Genomic DNA, 18,193 nt, shown 5'->3' with positions numbered 1-18,193 from the left:
ATTAAATAAACTGAAATATCCATGCCCAAACTTAACATTAAACCCAAATTCATCAAGTTTTAAAACAAAAATGATATTCCTAGAAATTGAAAGCACATATAAGGTTTTTATTAGGTCTAGTTGATAGCCATTATCTTAGACCAAACAGTAAGTCTCTATGCCTTCAATTAGAGCCTTCATATGGTTCCCCATAAATAGGAAGTCTTAGTTGGGTTTTTTGTTTGGACCATAAGGAATTCTTTCATCATATTAGAGACATAAATAGTAGCATCAAAATCAAGCCATCAAGTATTATTAGGAACTTTAAATAAGTTTGATTTGAAATATACATAAGCATAAATATTACCTTTCTTTTCAAATCAAGCTTTATTTTCCATGCTATATTTTTGATAGTGTCATACTACCATTTATTCCTTTCCTTAGCTTAAGTAACATTTGAAGATCTTTTCTTTTTCTTCTTAAACTTGTAAGCTTTAACTTAAGTCCCTTATTAGCTTCTTGACCCATCATGTTGGCAGAATAAGTCCCTTGATTTTTCAACCTTATTTCCTCCTAAACTAGCTTATTGGCCAATTCATTACCATTCTACTTATCCTCAATAGTGTTATTGTTAATTTGAAATGGCCCATATCCAAGAGGTAATGAATTCATAATGAACTACACCAAGAGGGAATCATCAACCGTCATCCTTAAAGTCTTTAGCCTTGCTGCAATATCACTCATTTCAATAATGTGCTCTTGCATACTCTTTAATCCATCATACTTTATGGTCATAAGTTATGCCATTAGAGTACTAGTGAGTGACGTAGCTTCAGAATAGAACATATCTTTCATAAGTTTAAGGTATTCTTTTTGCATTTTCAATTTGTGGAATTATAGTCTTAATATCATTGGCAATAGTCATTCGCAAAAACATAAGGCTCAATTTGTTTACCAATTCCTATTGCTTATGGTATAACTTCTCTTCCTCAATACTTGTATCCATAATAGTAGCGAGTTAACTTTCCAATAATGCAAAGTCAAAGTTCAAGACACCTAAATGGAACTTGACTTGCTCACACTATTCAAAGAAGTTCAACCCATTAAAACAATAACATATTAAGCTTGCGAAAGAAGAGAAAAGCTGCAATATTATATTTATATGCTCAAAATAGATTCAGATAACTTTAATGATTAGAGTATAATATTGTTCTCCTTTGGGTAGATACTATAATATAATATCATAAATTAAATGCCTTTAAACTTAATTGGACAATAATTAACTTACATCAAATATACATGTTGTCTTTGGACATCCAATATATATTTGATAAAATATCATTGTCCTCATAATTCTCACTATCATAGAATAATTGATTTACTTTCGGTTAAAATCCTTAAGTTCTGATGACTAATGGGTATCAATTAATCCATTTTTCATTATAGGCATCTATTAGTATGGATAATTGATAATTTTTATATGCATGTAAACATCATTCATAGTTCAGCCACTTTGGTGACTAATAAACTATTATTTTTATTTTATTTTAATTTGGCCACTTTGGTGACTAACAAATTAAAACAAATATCATAAGGCATGCATATAAATTATGTATCTTAAAAAACCTAATATTTATTCATTCATTAGGTTTAATTATAAATCTTAATTAGATTGGGTAGAAAACATAATTTTTTTTTGTTTCTTTTAATTTTATTTCTTTTGAGAAAATATGATCTTAAGCTTAAATACTTTTATAACACGATTTTTCATCATGTTAATAATCTTCATGCCCAAAATTTAATTGGGTCAAATTTTAATAATATTATTTTAATTATTTTAATCATTAACATTAATCATAAAATTTTCACGATCTACACTTTAATCCTACCAATATCTAATAACAAGTAAGATCTTTAATATTATGTTCATCACCATAAATTTAATGGAGAAATTTAATTGTTCAAAACCTAGGGCTCTGAATAAATCTTAATAGATTATAACAATCATAAACATAATGTGAATCATAAATGTAAGATTCAACTATCATCCTAATAATAGATCTTGAACAAATAAATTCTCACAGATCTAGAAAGCGTACATGATGCGGAGTTTTACTCGAGTCATGGCAGTAATTGACCCTTCTTGATTTACACACAAGACTTTAGCGATGGAAGACTTTCTTGAGATGACCCTAATATCTTTGACTTTATGAAAGATGTGTGTGTAACCTAATGGGTAGAGAGAGGATCAGCTCATATATATATATATATATATATATATATATATATATATATATATATATATATATCCAAGACTTAATCTGATACGTCCATCAAGTATCCTTATACAATTAGAATTATGATTTACTTCAATTAAAGTAATCTTTGTATAATTAGGATTTGCATTAATTATAGTAATATTAATTATTGGACAAAATCTTACAATACATATATGTGAGATTGGAAGCATACGTTTTAAGAACACTGAATAATCTTCTTTTTCAATCTTTTGTCGACAAGTTACCATTTATTCATCTAAACGCATAAAATTTTCTAATCAAATAAAAGAACATGACTGAATTAGCTTTTGGTAAACCCTCATATAATTGCATAAATATATAAATAATTATTTAGAATTAATCCCAATTTTACATTAATTTGATTGCAATCATGGGTCTAATTTAAATTAAAAAAAAACTTTTTTCTGAAATTAATTTAAATAAGAAACTTAGAAGTTATTATATATATATATAATTTCCATCAGTTTTTCAGATAATATCATTTACTTATAATTAATATAATTAAAAAAATACTAAATTACGAGCAATATTCTTTAAAATTTAATTATAGAAAATCTCTCATATTCACATATGTCTTTGTCTATGACTGCAAGCTTCCCAAGACTTGAAAATGGAAAAACTATAGGCAGACACCACTTTATATCAATTTCTGGGTATTGGGATTTGTTGATTTTTTTGAGTGATTTTCTTTTTGGAGTTAAGCTCACTAACTTCGCATAATTTTTTTGATTTAAGCTGATTTTAATATTAATTATAATCTTTTAAATTTAATTAGTCCAAATAACTTTTAAATCTTAAACTACTAAATTCACATCAAATTATTTTAATGATTGAATTAGAAGTTATATAAACTCAATACCACCCACATATCCAATTGATATGGATATGACATTTACAGGGTTGAATTGCCTCTCACTATATTAGAGTTCTCTCAAATGTCAACGACTTACGTAATATGAATTGATTTAATTTTAGAGATGATATTGAACAGCAGGCAGCAATATTTATGCGGCAATTCTGTGTAAATTTTAGCTAAAACACTGAATTTTTAGAGTTTTAATTAAAGTAAAAAAGCTGTTTCAAAAATCGAAGTCCTTTTCTTAATTTTATATTAGATAAATACTTTTCAATAAAAATAAGTTTTTTTTAATTAATTAAGATTTAAATTTAAAATGTTAAAATACTGAAAAATAATTCTAGTATTATTAAATTAAAACTCATTAATAATTAAAAAATATTAATAATAAGAATAAAAAACGACTTAAAATTTAATTAAAATTTTATATTATAATTAAAATAAATAATCAATTTCTTTTTCAATACACACAATATAATCCCATAATAATATGAGATAGAAAATGTACAAAGAATATGAGATAGACATTTGATTTTATTGAATTATTACCTAAAACTAAAAATATAACTATTTTTAGTAAAATATAATTTGTAAAATTATAATAATATTTGTAAAAAAAATTATTTAAAATTATTAAGAATATACATTGCATTTTATCTCAATTTTCTTGTTTTATGACCTGTAGTTTTTTCTATGTAAACATATTAATTATCATATAAATTTTATAATTTCCTTTCATTTACCACAAAAATCTTTATAAAAAAAAAAGGAAATTGCTAGAATTTTATTTTATTTTTATATTTTATAACGAAATAAATACTCGATTGCTAGCTAAAAACATATTTTGCAAGAGATATATAACTTGTAGTCTTGGTGTGTTGGTTTTGGTAAGTTCCAGGTATTTTGATTTGTAATGATACGTCATAAATTGGGTGTAATTTGGTTGGTCTGTTGACCTAAGTTAATTGGATGTTCCCATGTAAAATTTTTCTTGAATTAATTATTAATAAAATATTTTTCTTGTAAAAAAAATCATCAATTTTCGTTAATTTTTCCTACTTATGAACAATTAAATGCTGAATTTTATTGATTGAAAAGGATATTACAGGCCAAGAAGATCAAGAATGAGTTCTCCATTGTCAAATCTCAAGATGCATAATGACAGCAAATAAATTATAGTAAAACTGTATGAATTTCGGGCCAAATCTTCCATTCATCTTTTCTTAATTATTCCATTCGCTACACTTCTACGCAATATCATTAATTTTCTTATTTTCTTACTATGACATGTCGATTTTATGCGCATGAATGTATCAAGTGTTTGATTTATTGGTGAATAGTTTTGAAAAAAAAAATTGACCAGTTGAAAATTGATCCTATAGAGTTTTTGTCTTTTGCGTCCTTTATGTACTCTTTAATTTGTGCCACTGAGTTAATAAGCTTTAATTAACATTTCGATCAATTGAAGCACATTAAAAACAGTAAAATGAAAATTTATTAATAATAAGAGTGATTTATTAAGTATACGAAATGTTCTATACTTATAAACTCTTACTATAGTTGATGTATGTAGTCTTATTTGATTATTTCTGTAACTCAAATACGTGATATTCATATTACAAAAAAAATTATTTTACCGTAATATTAAAGTCATCCTTTTAAATGAAGTAAATTTATAAATGATAAATTTTAAAATATTTAAAAAAATTACTATGTCTCAAAAAAAAATTACATTGTCTAATTTTGTTGTTTTTGATATTACAATTTCTTTGCAGCGACAGCTGACTTTTACAATAATGATAATAATAAATTAAACAGTTTGTTAAAAGAGAGAATATTATGGTGTTAAGAATCTGAATCTTGTGGGTTAATAATTTAATGGTCAAATGTCTATTCTTTTATTTTATAAAAAATTTAATTCCATTGAAAAACTTAAATGTTGCATTTGGAATAAATTATTTTTAAGAAAAAAAATTAATTAAATTCTCACATAATTATGTATGATTTTTATTTTTTTTGAAAATGAAATTTTTTAAATCAAAAAGAATTAAATTCTTTAATTTGAAAAATATAAAATTTGATAAAAAAATAAATTAAATTAAATTCTTATAAAATTTTATAAATTGATAGGTGATTTTTAATATATGTTGTATGATTTTTTCACTCTAACACTATATCTGTATAAAGAATTATACAATTGTAGTAGAACGTAAACTTCTCTTTGTATAAGTCATGTTGGACTCTATCTCTTAGTTGCTCATCTTCTATATATATATCACATTCAATGTGTAGAAGATTACATTCTACATTGAAAATATATATACACAAGAAGATGGACAACTAAGAGATAGAATCCAACATGACTTACAACAGTTAAGAGATGGAGTCTAATAAGACTTCTACAAAGAGAAGTTTATTCTACCACAACTTTACAACTCTTTACTCTCTTGACATGCATTATGTTATATTAGCATGTCATCCAATTAGATTACTCATGGCGGAACACAACAGCAAGATTGAATTGGATCAATATAATGCCACACCCTATCAACATGTGGCGATAAATACAGTGAAATACAAGTGTAGAATGATTGATGGTTCGAATATTATGTAAAAATAATATTAAATTGAACTTAAAATCTTAAATTAATTCTCACAAAACAGCTGACTTTTACAATAATGATAATAATAAATTACACTACAATTTTTTATGCCATCTTTGCTTTCTTGTTGTTAGCATCAAGAGTATCTTAAGCAGTGGTTGGTCTGTTTCTGTCAGTCATCTTCAGAGCTTATTAGCTCAGGATCAATTCGGGGTTGCTTGTCCCCGTTTGGTGTAGCTTTTGTTTCTTTCCCTACTTGTTTTGAAAAAAAAAAAAAAGAAAAAAAAAACCTCAATCTTTCTAAATTATTATCAAAATAGCTTAGTTTCTTTCTTTATGAGATAAGTGGGTTTTTCTTAATTAATTCTACCGAATGGTTGATGCTGGAGGGCAGAAGGGTAATTAAGTCTCCTTCTTCATTGCCTTTTGTGCTTGGCATCGGAAAGAGGTGCTTCAATAATAAAGGTGCTAAAACTTAGGTCTACGCACATTAATTATGAAAGGGAAAATTACTATATGAATTGCCGTTTTAGGGTAATTAATTATTTTTTTATAAGTAAAATTTTTTTTTTCATGAATTTAGAAAAAAATTTAATTTGTATTTTTTTATTTTAAAAAACATATTATTTAGTGTATGTATGTTTTATTTTTATTAAACTCTTTAATCTATTCGTTAAATTTTTTAATAATAAATAAATTTTAATATTAATCAAACCATAATTTTGTTCCTTTATTTTGATGAAATTGATTAGTTGGACCCTATATTTTAAAATATATTACTATTTAATTTATCAATTTTAGTGAAACTAATTAATTGGTATTATATTTTGAAATATATAATATTTTGAAAAAAAATATATTCTTAAATTAAAAGGAAAAAATTCTAAATTTGGATTTTTGTTTTAATTGTTCAAATATTTTCATTCAATTCCCTAGGTATCATTTTGATATTTTCTCTATTGAAAAATAATTTTCTTGGATTATCATCTTAATTATCCTCAAATTTTTGGAATAAAGGTTTAGTTTAGTTTAGTTGAGTATCATCTTAATTATATGGAGATCTAGAGAAACTGACGAATTTTTTTGCGCAAGCAATTTATACTATTTTCTATCAAAATATTAAAAATAAAGGAAATGAGATTGAAAAAAATGTGGGTGTAGAGGGGAAAAACATGGAAAGAGAGAAATAAGAGTAATAGAGAATAGGAGGGAGACAGTAAAAGCAGTTTAAGTATAAAAAATAATCAAAAAAAAAATTAGCTAATATGTTTTTTAAAATACAATAACCAACTAATTAGTTTTATTAAAATAAACAGATTAAATAATAATATGACTAGTATTATAATTCTTTGACTATTGAAAAAGTTAATGGAGAGACTAAATAGTTTAATAGATAAAAAATAAAGTGACTAAATATTATATTTTTTACCATAAAAAAACTAAATATTTAATTTTATTAAATATAAAAATTAAATAATAATTTTCTCAAAATAAAGATTAAACTACCCCGTTAACCCTTCCATTTAAAATGAGAAAAGGATTATTGATGGATATTGAATTCTTTTTTTTAAATGTGAAAGAAAAAAGATCTCCGGTTTGAAAATAGAAAAAAATTATTTTTGTTAGAGTGTATGTAATAAAAGTTTGACTTTATATGAAAATAAGTTTTATAATTATTAGATCAAATATTTATAATGAGATTTATATAAAATTAATTAAATATGTATAATGAGTACATAAAAATTTAAATGTAAATATTTAATTTTACATTCGTTAAACCCTTTTCTATATGAGATCAATTTTATAATAGTTGCAACTTTTATAGTCAATATGAGAGGAATAGTTATATTATGTTTACATTTGAATTTTCAGATTGTATAAAAAAAATTTTCTTACCTAAATTTAATCTATTATAAACTTAAGATATAAAATTTATAATAAAATCTACTTATTAAATATATAAATTTTACATATTTATATTTTATATTTATAATAAATTACATGTAAGCACGAATTTTATAATTAATATCTCACCCATTCAACAATGTCGCAAGCTAAAATGACCCCTGCAAATAAAGGGTAAAAAAAAAAAAAGGTAAACTAGTTGGAAAAGGTCATAATAATCGAAATTCGAGCAGAGTCAAATTAATCCTCATTGATTCTACATTTTCAATGACGCTTATGGAAAGGTGCCTAGTTTTAATTTTACAACTACATTTGACTTTCTTTCAGTAATATTAAAAACTAAATAAAAATGTTACTTTTAGCTTTCAAAAAACTTATAATTTTCTGACAAATATATGACATCATGAAAAATCCATTAAAATGTTGTATTTTCATTAAAGTTATAAAAAAAAAGATAAATTATGGTTGGCACATCGATCACTATAGATAATTCAGAATAATCAGTAATAATATTAATAAATATAATTAATTTATGCAGTTTTTCTACCTCAACTCACGTATAATTGGAGGTAATTCATCTTTTTTTTTTCTTAACTCCTTTTCATTCCAATAATTATATGAATTTTTGGTAGGTGGGATTCAAACTCTTGCTCTTACAAGCTTTGCTCCATTAATATATTTGTGAATTTTAAAAAAAAATAAAATAAAAATATAAAATATTTTTTAAGCAAACAAAAAACTATTTTTAAAGTATATATTTTTGGCTTACGTAATCCTTCTCTTTATAAGATGTGGCTGGCTAAATGGTGGCAATCAGAAAGCTCACAGCTAGAGAGTAGGTGAGATACAGAAAAGGGTCGGAGAAAAAGATTAAGGAGATCGAGCACACAGACCTTGTTAATTAAGGTAATTAATTAGATTTATATTGCTTTGTTTATGATTCTCACCATTATCAGTGTCTAGTTTTGAATCATCAATTGGCTTTGGCCTTCAAATCAAACGAGATAATGGTGGTTTTTCTCTTTTTTTCTCTTTTAAATTTTATACAACTTCTATGATGTTTTTATATACATACATATATATATATATATATATATATATATATATATATATATATATATATATATATATATACACACGCATGCGTCTGTTAATTGTATCTTTCTACTATCTTATTCTTTTGCCTTGGCACAAGCTGAATTACTTATTGTTGGAGCTTTCAGTGGGAGGGCTTTTCATGGAGAAAATTTCCAACATCACGTAGAGCCTAGTAGGTTTATATTTTGGCCTGAATAAGCAAGCTCAGAATAGGGATGGGTGGTTGTAGATTTATTTTTTATTTTTTGTTTAAGAATTAGGTTTATTTTGGAGATTGATGATAATTAACAAGAGCAGAGGTTGATAGTTTGGAAGGCAAGGATGCTACTACTTATGGTTATTATTCTCTTATATTGGGAATTTATAGAACATTATTAATTTGGAAGTAACAGGTTCATATGGTGTACGTATAGTGAGAAGCTATTTTTTGAGGGGATTATTAGCCAATTAATTATGTTAGGTTTTTCTTAGACTTTTATAGTTTTTAACAAGTTTTACAGTGATCTCAAGTTGATTGCTATGTGTTAGAAATATAAACTATTTTTCAATTCCTTGCCCGTAAGGGTAAATTTTCAGTTTAGTGATTTTTCAATATAATATCAAAATTTTTTAAATTAAAAAATTCAAATACTAGTCATCTCTACTTATTAATTTGAGCCTGAGTAGTTTGTTAACAGCATGATGTTAATGAAATTAGTGATATATTTTCATAATGATATAACTTAATCTTGAGATTTTTGCTTTGTTTAATATAAAAGAAAAAATATGTTAATATGTATATATTTAAAATCTAATCATTAATTAAGAATAATATAACTTAATTTCATTGGACAATATATACATAAAACTCTCTTGATATCTTTGATTAAATTCTAAAGAATATTTTGATTACTAATTAATAATTATGGGAAGTAGCCAGGATGGTTTTTTTTCTTTATTTTTTTTTCAAGGCAAAAACACTTGAAAAAAAAAGGATAGGAGAGAACTTCAAGATCCCAAAACAGAGCATAAGACAGACCAAAGCTAATGAACAAAACACCAGCAAGTGAGATATTTTGATGTTCTCCATATTTATCAAAATTTGCATGTGGTAGAAACAAACTAATCAGAAAATATCTAACGGAAAATATCCAAAAAAATATGTGATAGCTACAAATCAGAATCAATTTTAAATAAATATATAACCTAAAAAAAATTATTTTGTTGTTCTTATCTGCTCTTAATGCTGATACAATAATAGCTATACAAAAATCATTGTTAAATTCGTAAAAGATATTCTCCTATTTGCAAATTATGATTTTGTAAGAATTTAATTTAATTAATTTTTTATTAATAAAATTTAATTTTTTAATTAATAAAATAAGTCATTTTAAAAGAATTAAAATTTTTTTTGATTATGTAAGAATTCTTTTAATTTATTTTTGTTCTAAGGAAACCCATTTACACATAATGTGAAATTAATTTCAGATTTTTTCTTTTTTCCAAAAAAAAAAAGCTGTGCTCTTGCGGTAGTTAGGCCTTCTTTTATACCTATACATTTGACATTTATACAGTGCGTGTAGAGAAGAGTTATGGAGTCAAAATCAATTCCAGGGACCTCTCTATTGGTGCCTTCAGTCAAGGAGATAGCGAAGCAACAACTGACAGCAATCCCTCCAAGATACGTACGCCATGATCATGACCCTTCTCCAGTAGCCCACACCACTTCTTTACCCCAAATTCCAGTCATTAACCTAGGAAACTTATTTTCTCCACAATTTGCGGACTTGGAGCTCCACAAGTTCCATCTTGCCTGTAAAGACTGGGGTTTCTTCCAGGTATATATACATATATATTTTTTACTACTCTTTAAAATTTGTCATTTTGAGTGTTTATGCGGAAAAAAAAAGGGAAATTCCATAAATTTCTTTTATTTTTATTATATTATATAGAGTTTTTAATTCCACAGCCCCATAAAATTTTTGAGCTTAAGATTCTTTGTAGTCCGTTTGGATTTATTTAGGCCTGTACATTTGCTAACGAAACTGAGGTTAGAAAAAGGAAAATTATTGGGTGCATTCAATGTATTAAATTTTAATTTTTTTTATATTTATATAATTAATATAAGCTTTTTTTTATAAAGTATACAAATTAAATTACATATTTATATGGGTGGAATAACACAATTTTTTTATAAGCAATTAATTTTATTGATATAATTAAAAAAAAAAAAAAACTTAGCTTTTATCATCCAATTAAGATGGAATATTTAATCTCTCATATACCTTGTTTAAAACAAAGCATGTTAAGTGAAAAAGAAACAAAAGTTGCATCAAAAGAAATGATTATGGATTAAGATTTTTATTGCTTTTCAAATTAAGGGTCTATTTGGTTTAACTGTTAAACACAACTAATAACTTTACTATTACCATGAACCAAATACCCTCTAAAAATATATATAACTTGTTGCAGTTAGTGAATCATGGAGTGAGCACTGAGATATTGGAGAAAGTGAAGTTGCAGACTGAAGAATTCTTCAATCTTCCAATGGAAGAGAAGATGAAATTTTGGCAAAAACCAGGAGAAATAGAAGGATTTGGACAGCACTTTGTCACGTCTGAAGAGCAGAAGCTTGAATGGGCAGACCTCTTCTACGTGGTTACTCTTCCAACTCATTTGCGAAAACCTCACTTATTCTCCAATTTCCCTCCCTCATTCAGGTTCTCTCTTCCATATATTCCAATCACACATATAAATTAAGAGGAATTTGCCTTGGTTAAGTAAGAGTAAATTCTCCATCATATGAGCTTATTTCAATTAATTAATGTGCTATATTTACACAAGTAATCAATTACCAACTTGATTAATTTGCATTGGTGTAGGGATGCCCTGGAAGCATACTCGGAAGAACTGCAAAGTATTGCCAAGAAAATCTTTAACCTGGTGGCAAAAACTCTAGGAATTGAGCCTGATGAATTGAAAGATTTAGCTGAAGAAGGGTGGCAGGCGATGAGAATGAACTACTATCCCCCATGTCCAGAACCAGACCTTGTTATCGGCCTGAAGCCCCATTCTGATGCAACTGGCCTCACCATCCTCCTTCAGCTCAACGATGTGGAAGGGCTTCAGATAAAGAAAGATGGGATGTGGATTCCGGTCAAGCCAATTCCCAATGCATTTATCATCAACATTGGAGACATGCTGGAGGTGCTAAAATTTAATTTTTTTTGCATTTATCAGCACTTTGCAAATTATTTATACATACATGTTTTGCTTGGCAGATTGTGACCAATGGAATTTACCGTAGCATTGAGCATAGGGCAACAATTAGCTCGACTAAAGAGAGGCTTTCCATAGCCACATTCCACAACCCAAAATTTGATGGAGAGTTGCGTGCTGCAGCCAGCCTTATTACCCCTGAAACTCCACCGGTATTTAAAAGAATGAGTGTTTCAGACTATTTTAAGGGATATCTTTCTCGTGAACTCCATGGAAAATCATTCATCGAGGTCTTGAGAATTCCTAATCACCAAGCTATAACTAACTGAATTGGAACATGAATACCTACCTAATCGAATAAAGGCTTTTGCATGTTTGGTAAATTGCACGAGCTAGTGCTTTATTAAATCAACAAAATGTATTTTATTAAATATCCATGTAGACTTAGCAAGTAAAAAAAAAAAAAAATGGCACAACTATAAAAGACTTGTCTACATTATTGTATTAAACCTAATTAATAAATAATTATCTTAAACAATGAGTAATTTACAATTGATTAGTGAATAATTGTCACATAATTTTATTTATTAATGACGTAAATGTATCAGCATAGTGTATATTTAAGATATAAATTTTTTACCATATGAAAATAAAAATGAATGAAAATTCATTCTTTTTACGAGAAAGAGAAATTAGAATTAAATATTATTATTTATCCTATAATTTAATTTTAATATTTTTAGATTTAATTAATTAATGGGTCTAAAATATTAAATTAAATTGTCAATTTAATGTGACCGGATTTATAACTCAAGCTGACAGAAGACTAACAATAAGTGGATATTAATTATGTGGAGTCAGATCAATTAAATAATTGCTTGTACAAGTGAAAGCTATTTATTAGACAGTTACAAATATTCAATGTCTAAAAATATCTACTCAAGAATGAGCATGAGATGGAGTTGTGGAAAGTAGCGAAGAGGTGTGAGTGGGTGGTTTTTAGTGGTTACGGGAGATTATGAATGGTGGGCTAGTGGAGAGAAAAATGTGGCAAGTGGTAAAAATGGTAACCACCAAATTTAGCCACTAAGCAGATCTTCCTCCATAAATTGACATGCCGGGCTTCATTCAAAGAACACACACAACGACAACCAATCAACACCTAACAGACACAATGTCTTAGCTCAAAATTTCCTTTTAGTTCAATAAATCTCTTTATATTTTCAAACAATTTTTTACTTTTCAGTCTAACATTAGATTTAATTACAATCCTTACTTTTCAATTCAAGCAAGTAATTAACTTTTTCTCTGTAAATATTTTCATTCTTATAATCAATTTTTTAGTTTTCAATGTAATTTATAATTTTCTGTTCATATTTTAATTTTTGCAAATAAACTCTTTAATTTTTTAACAAGCCACTTTACAATTTCCCGCAAATGTTTATATTTTCAAACAAATCAATTTTTCAACTTCTCAAAACTCTCATTTACACCTTTTGCACATATTTACATTTTATCAGCAAGCAATTTACTCTTTCAATTAAGTATAAATTTTATACTTTCTACACAGATTTACTTTTTGAAGCAATCAACCATGAATAGTTTTTACTTTTCAAGCACAATATTTACTCTTTCATGCACAAGCGATCTTCTAATTTCTTAATAGCTAATTCTAGTTCTCAAATATTTCGAGTTCTTCAAGTAGAGATCTTGATGAAACGCATCCTAGTGGAGTCTAGGAATCCAAGTGTAACATCTCGAATTTTTAAATAAAAATTATATTCTAACTTTTGGTGTTGTAAGCTTTACATATATGTTTTCATTTCGAGAAAATTCCACCGACGATGGGAATTACATTTTCAAGCCAGACACATAGGCTATTGGACCCACTTTAGAAGTGGATCAATATTTGTCATGACCCAAATTATGGGCCGTACCGGCACTAGGACTTGAATCAGCATAAGGCCCCCAAAGCTCGTAGTAAGTCTAACTGTTCTAGCCCAACCACGAAGGCCATACTCTAAGTCCCAATTCAAGAAACTAACCAGACAGAGTTCGGCCATAACCTGGACTATCCAACGGGGAGTTCTTGACTCATCCAACCTGTAATCACAAAATATATCCATTTGGAGAGCTCAGCTTACCCTCATAATACTCAACATAATAATTTAATTAAATGGGAGCTCAGCTCCCTCATCCAAGACAAATACCCATTTCATATATCCACACATGTATAAATATTAAGTTTATAATTTCAAAAATAAATAAACTATTGCAGTCCCAAACCAATTAAATTACTTTTAACACATGCGGAGTTCTAGATTTGTAATTAATACTATATAATACTGATATTTGCTGCTAATAAACCTGCGAGGAAGAAAGCAGGTTAATCACAAAATGAATTCTTCTGTATCCTTAAAAAAAAAAGGGGTGCATAGGAGTGAGCGCTAGACTCATAGAGTAAGATATTGATTTTAAATACAATTTCTATAACTATCTAGGGCTAATGCATTCCTAAGGATGAAATGCAGCACATATAAATACATTCAACGAAGTTTAAATAATATTTACACAAAGAATAATTTAGAGCACTCACACACCCGTGTGTCACATCAATCAAATATATATATATATATATATATATATATATATATATATATATATATCTGTGTGTGTGTGTGTGTGTGTGTGAGCTGATCCCCTACATAGCTCTCTTAATTCCAATCTCTGCCAACAAGATCAACTCGAGCTGGACTTTCTCTTAATAATCTAAATGCGGGGTCAGCGAGATCAACTCAAAGCTGTACTCACCCTGACTTATCACAAAATGGACTGAGCCCTAAGCGAGATTAGCTCAAGCCGATCTGCCCATCCTACTCATATCCAGTACCACATCTCACGTATGCCGACACACGCACACAACTCCAAATTACCCTAAGGCGACACTCATATCAATTTCATCAAATAATAATGCAATATAAAGCGTGTCTATAATAGCTATAAACATATAATTATAAGTGAATGTATGAGCATGCCTTGTATGTATAATAATATTGAAATTATAAATAAAATCAATATCTACTCACTGTACACCGAAAATCACTATGGTGGCTGAGTGGAGGAGGATGGCTGACCCCGATCACCTAAACAATTATATTATAAAGTTATCAGAATCAACTCAAAATAAGACTTTAAAGAGTCAAAAGATAGCCTAACTTATGCTGGAAATTCGACTAAATTTCTCTTGTATCTAGGACATACTCAACCTGTAAAGTAGCTTAAATCACACTTCTAAAATTACAAGTCTCAAATTCATATCTCAACAACATCATCTGGCCCCTCCTAGGCCCTCCAAACTAATCAAAACTCACATATTCAGAAAATTCAATTATAATCCCTAAAACTAACATTCTGTAAAAATCATTCAAACGAGCTTTAAAAGTTCTAAAATGTTACCCTGCTGTCTTTAACAATATTATAAGGCTATTGTAAAAAGAATTATAATTTTCTAGTCACTCACGAATATTTTATGGATTTTATTCTAAATTCAGTATTAGGCAAAAATGAACAACTCGAAGTTCGGGATTACCTATGCTAATTCTAATTCCTGGAATGCGTCTGCGGCATCTGAAAATGGTGGCGGGGACTATAATTTTGACCCATTTTCGAAGCGGCTCCAGCAGCTCATTTGTTTGGCCCGAAAGAACAAATCTAGTCACTAGTAAAATTTTCATGAAACGAAGGTACCTACGCGAAGCCCACAACACTAAGAGTTAGAATATAATTTTTATGAAATTAAATAAATTCATTAAAGGCTCGAAAAAATACTGCAAAGTTTGTGAGACAGATCGAATTTTCAGTGTCAAAAAATTTTGAAATTTATATCACAGCTAAGCTCTCACCGAGTGGAGTATGCTAGTATTCTTGGAATCTCCATGGAGTTTCCAAATTGGGAGAAATTTAGCCCCAAAGTCAAAATGGATTACAACTTTTCGAGCTTAAATTAGACAAATCGCTGAATGAAAATTCGTGTTCTTGGTGTCTTTAGAAAGCTCTCAAAGTGTAGAAGGTGACTGAGACTGGACCTGGTCTGATTGGTGGTCGGATCGGCCGAAATCAGCCTTGGAAGATAAAGAGTGGCGTTGTGCATAGGAGAGACTTCAACTCTATTTTTCGGCATCATGGGGTGGTGGCCAGCAGTGGGGATGGTTGCTGGTGGTGCACCGGCTAGCTAGGGAGGAGGGGGAGGTGGTGGCCAGTAGTGGGGAGGAGAGAGGAGAGATAAAATAGAGAGGAAGGGTGAGGTGGTCGGGGACACAGGAGAATGGAGAAGAAAAAGAAGAAGAGCCAGTCTGATTCTACCGATTCGATCCAGTCTAATTCGATTCTACCGATTCAATTCAGGGTACCCAAAATTAAATTTTTTCTCTGTCCTGAGACCCAAAATAAGGCCCAAAAATTTCAAAAAAATTACAAAAAATTCAAAAAAATTTATGAAGCCAAAATATGTTTTTAGATTTGTCACATGGTCTTTAAATAAATTTTTAAAAATCAATAAAATTTATTGTCGTAAGAAAATCAAAATCGATTTAAAAATTCAAAAAATTTCAAATAAAATTTTATAATATTTAACACAATAAAATATTATAATTTTCATATAAAATAATTATTTAAAAATTTAGAGTGTTTCAATATTATAGTGGTCCCATCATTTTTGGATGCCCGGACATGTTTCAGGTATCAGAATTAGCATAAGTAAACCTGAACTCCAAATGTCTCTTTTACCTAAGGTTGAGTTTAGAATAAAATTCATAAAATATTTTTGGGTAGCTAAAAAATTATGATTCTAATTGTATTAGTATAATAGTATTGTTAAGGACTGTTGGGCATGATTATAGAATTTTCGGGTTTAGTTTGGATAGTTTTTGTAAATGTTAGTTTTAACCTTAACAACAAAATAATGTAAATATATAAGTTTTGGCAGTTGTGGCAGGCCCAAGAGGGGCATTAAGATGTTGTTGTATTATGGGCCTAAGGCTTTTGGATTAGTAAGTGTTGTTTGAGTTGTTTTGCAAGTTGGATAGGTATTAGGTACAGGAGTAGCTCTGCCGAATTTCTAGCATAAATTTAGGGTGCCTTTTAACTCTTTAAATCCTTGTTTTGTTTTAATATTGATAAATTTATAAATATAATTGTTTAGGTGATTCAAGTCAACCCTCTTCCTCTTCCCAGTCACCACAGTGATTTTCAGTTAATCTATAAGTAGATATTGATTTCATTTATAATTTCAATATTAATAATTTATATTCAAGGCATACTCATGCATTCACTTATATGTATGTATATATTTAGTTAAATGCTAGGCACACTCTTTTATTACATACTTTATTGAACTTGTTTGTTGATGTCACCTTAAGGTAATTTGGAGTTGTGTGCGTATATTGGTGTGTGTATGGTAAGGATGTGGACTTGGGTAGGACGGATAGTCGTGGCTAGAGCTTGACTCGCTAGGACCCGATCCTTATATATGGATAAGTCGGGGTAAGTACAACTTTGAGTTGATCTCGCTGACCTACCCCCACACTTGGATTATTAAGAGAAAGTCCCACTTGAGTTGACCTCATTGGCAAGTATTGGAATTAAGAGAGCTATATAGGGAATCAACTCCCATATATATTAATTGAAGTGACACACAAGTGTATGAGTGCTTCAAATTATCTTTTGTGCGAATATTGTTTGAATTATTTGAAACTATGTGAATATATTGCATTTTATACATAAGAATACATTAGTCTTAAATAGTTATAAAAATTATATTTAAAATCAATATTTTACTTTATAAGTCGAACGCGCACTCTTGTTCAACTATTTTTCCTCAAGTGATAGGTAGACTTATTGAAAATAACTTGCTTTCTTTTCTCGCAGGTTAAATGAGAAAAGTTTAATTTTACTTTTATTATCTTTTGTTCAATTCTAGAACTTCGTATGTACCCGTAGATTTATTATTTTTTATATGGGGTTGTAATAACTTAATTTTCAAGAGTTGTAAACTTAATTATGGGATTACTTGGGTGTATGTGATATTTATTTCTCTGGATAGAGGGAGCTAAGCTCCCAAATGTTTACTTATCCATTTTAAAGATTGTGAGGGTAAGCTGAGCTCCCCATAATATTAATATTAAGTATTATAGATCGGGCGAGTTAGCACTCCCTATTGGATAGTCCAAATTATGATTGGACTCTGTCTGTTAGTT

At 28.3% G+C, this 18,193-nt stretch overlaps 1 protein-coding gene across 1 annotated transcript; it reads left to right on the top strand.

The window, feature by feature from the left end:
• Window positions 1-10,310: 10,310 nt before the first annotated feature.
• LOC110668586 (protein SRG1) lies at window positions 10,311-12,422 on the top strand. The gene is made up of 4 exons (XM_021829910.2): window positions 10,311-10,558; window positions 11,193-11,440; window positions 11,603-11,927; window positions 12,002-12,422. The coding sequence occupies exons 1-4, from the start codon at window positions 10,313-10,315 to the stop codon at window positions 12,266-12,268; spliced, it is 1,086 nt and encodes a 361-aa protein (XP_021685602.2). The 5' UTR covers window positions 10,311-10,312; the 3' UTR covers window positions 12,269-12,422.
• The last annotated feature ends 5,771 nt before the right edge of the window (window positions 12,423-18,193 follow it).

Source organism: Hevea brasiliensis, chromosome 18 (genome assembly GCF_030052815.1).
Source record: "Hevea brasiliensis isolate MT/VB/25A 57/8 chromosome 18, ASM3005281v1, whole genome shotgun sequence".
In the NCBI taxonomy this organism is placed as follows: Eukaryota; Viridiplantae; Streptophyta; class Magnoliopsida; order Malpighiales; family Euphorbiaceae; genus Hevea; species Hevea brasiliensis.
This window is presented reverse-complemented; position numbering and strand designations above follow the sequence as displayed.

Bases quoted from the DNA above. Each gene is read 5' to 3' on its own strand.
- LOC110668586 (XM_021829910.2), top strand. From the start codon at position 10,313: ATGGAGTCAAAATCAATTCCAGGGACCTCTCTATTGGTGCCTTCAGTC. The intron at 11,441-11,602 runs GTTCTCTCTTCC...GCATTGGTGTAG, and splicing joins AATTTCCCTCCCTCATTCAG to GGATGCCCTGGAAGCATACT. The intron at 11,928-12,001 runs GTGCTAAAATTT...TTTGCTTGGCAG, and splicing joins ACATTGGAGACATGCTGGAG to ATTGTGACCAATGGAATTTA.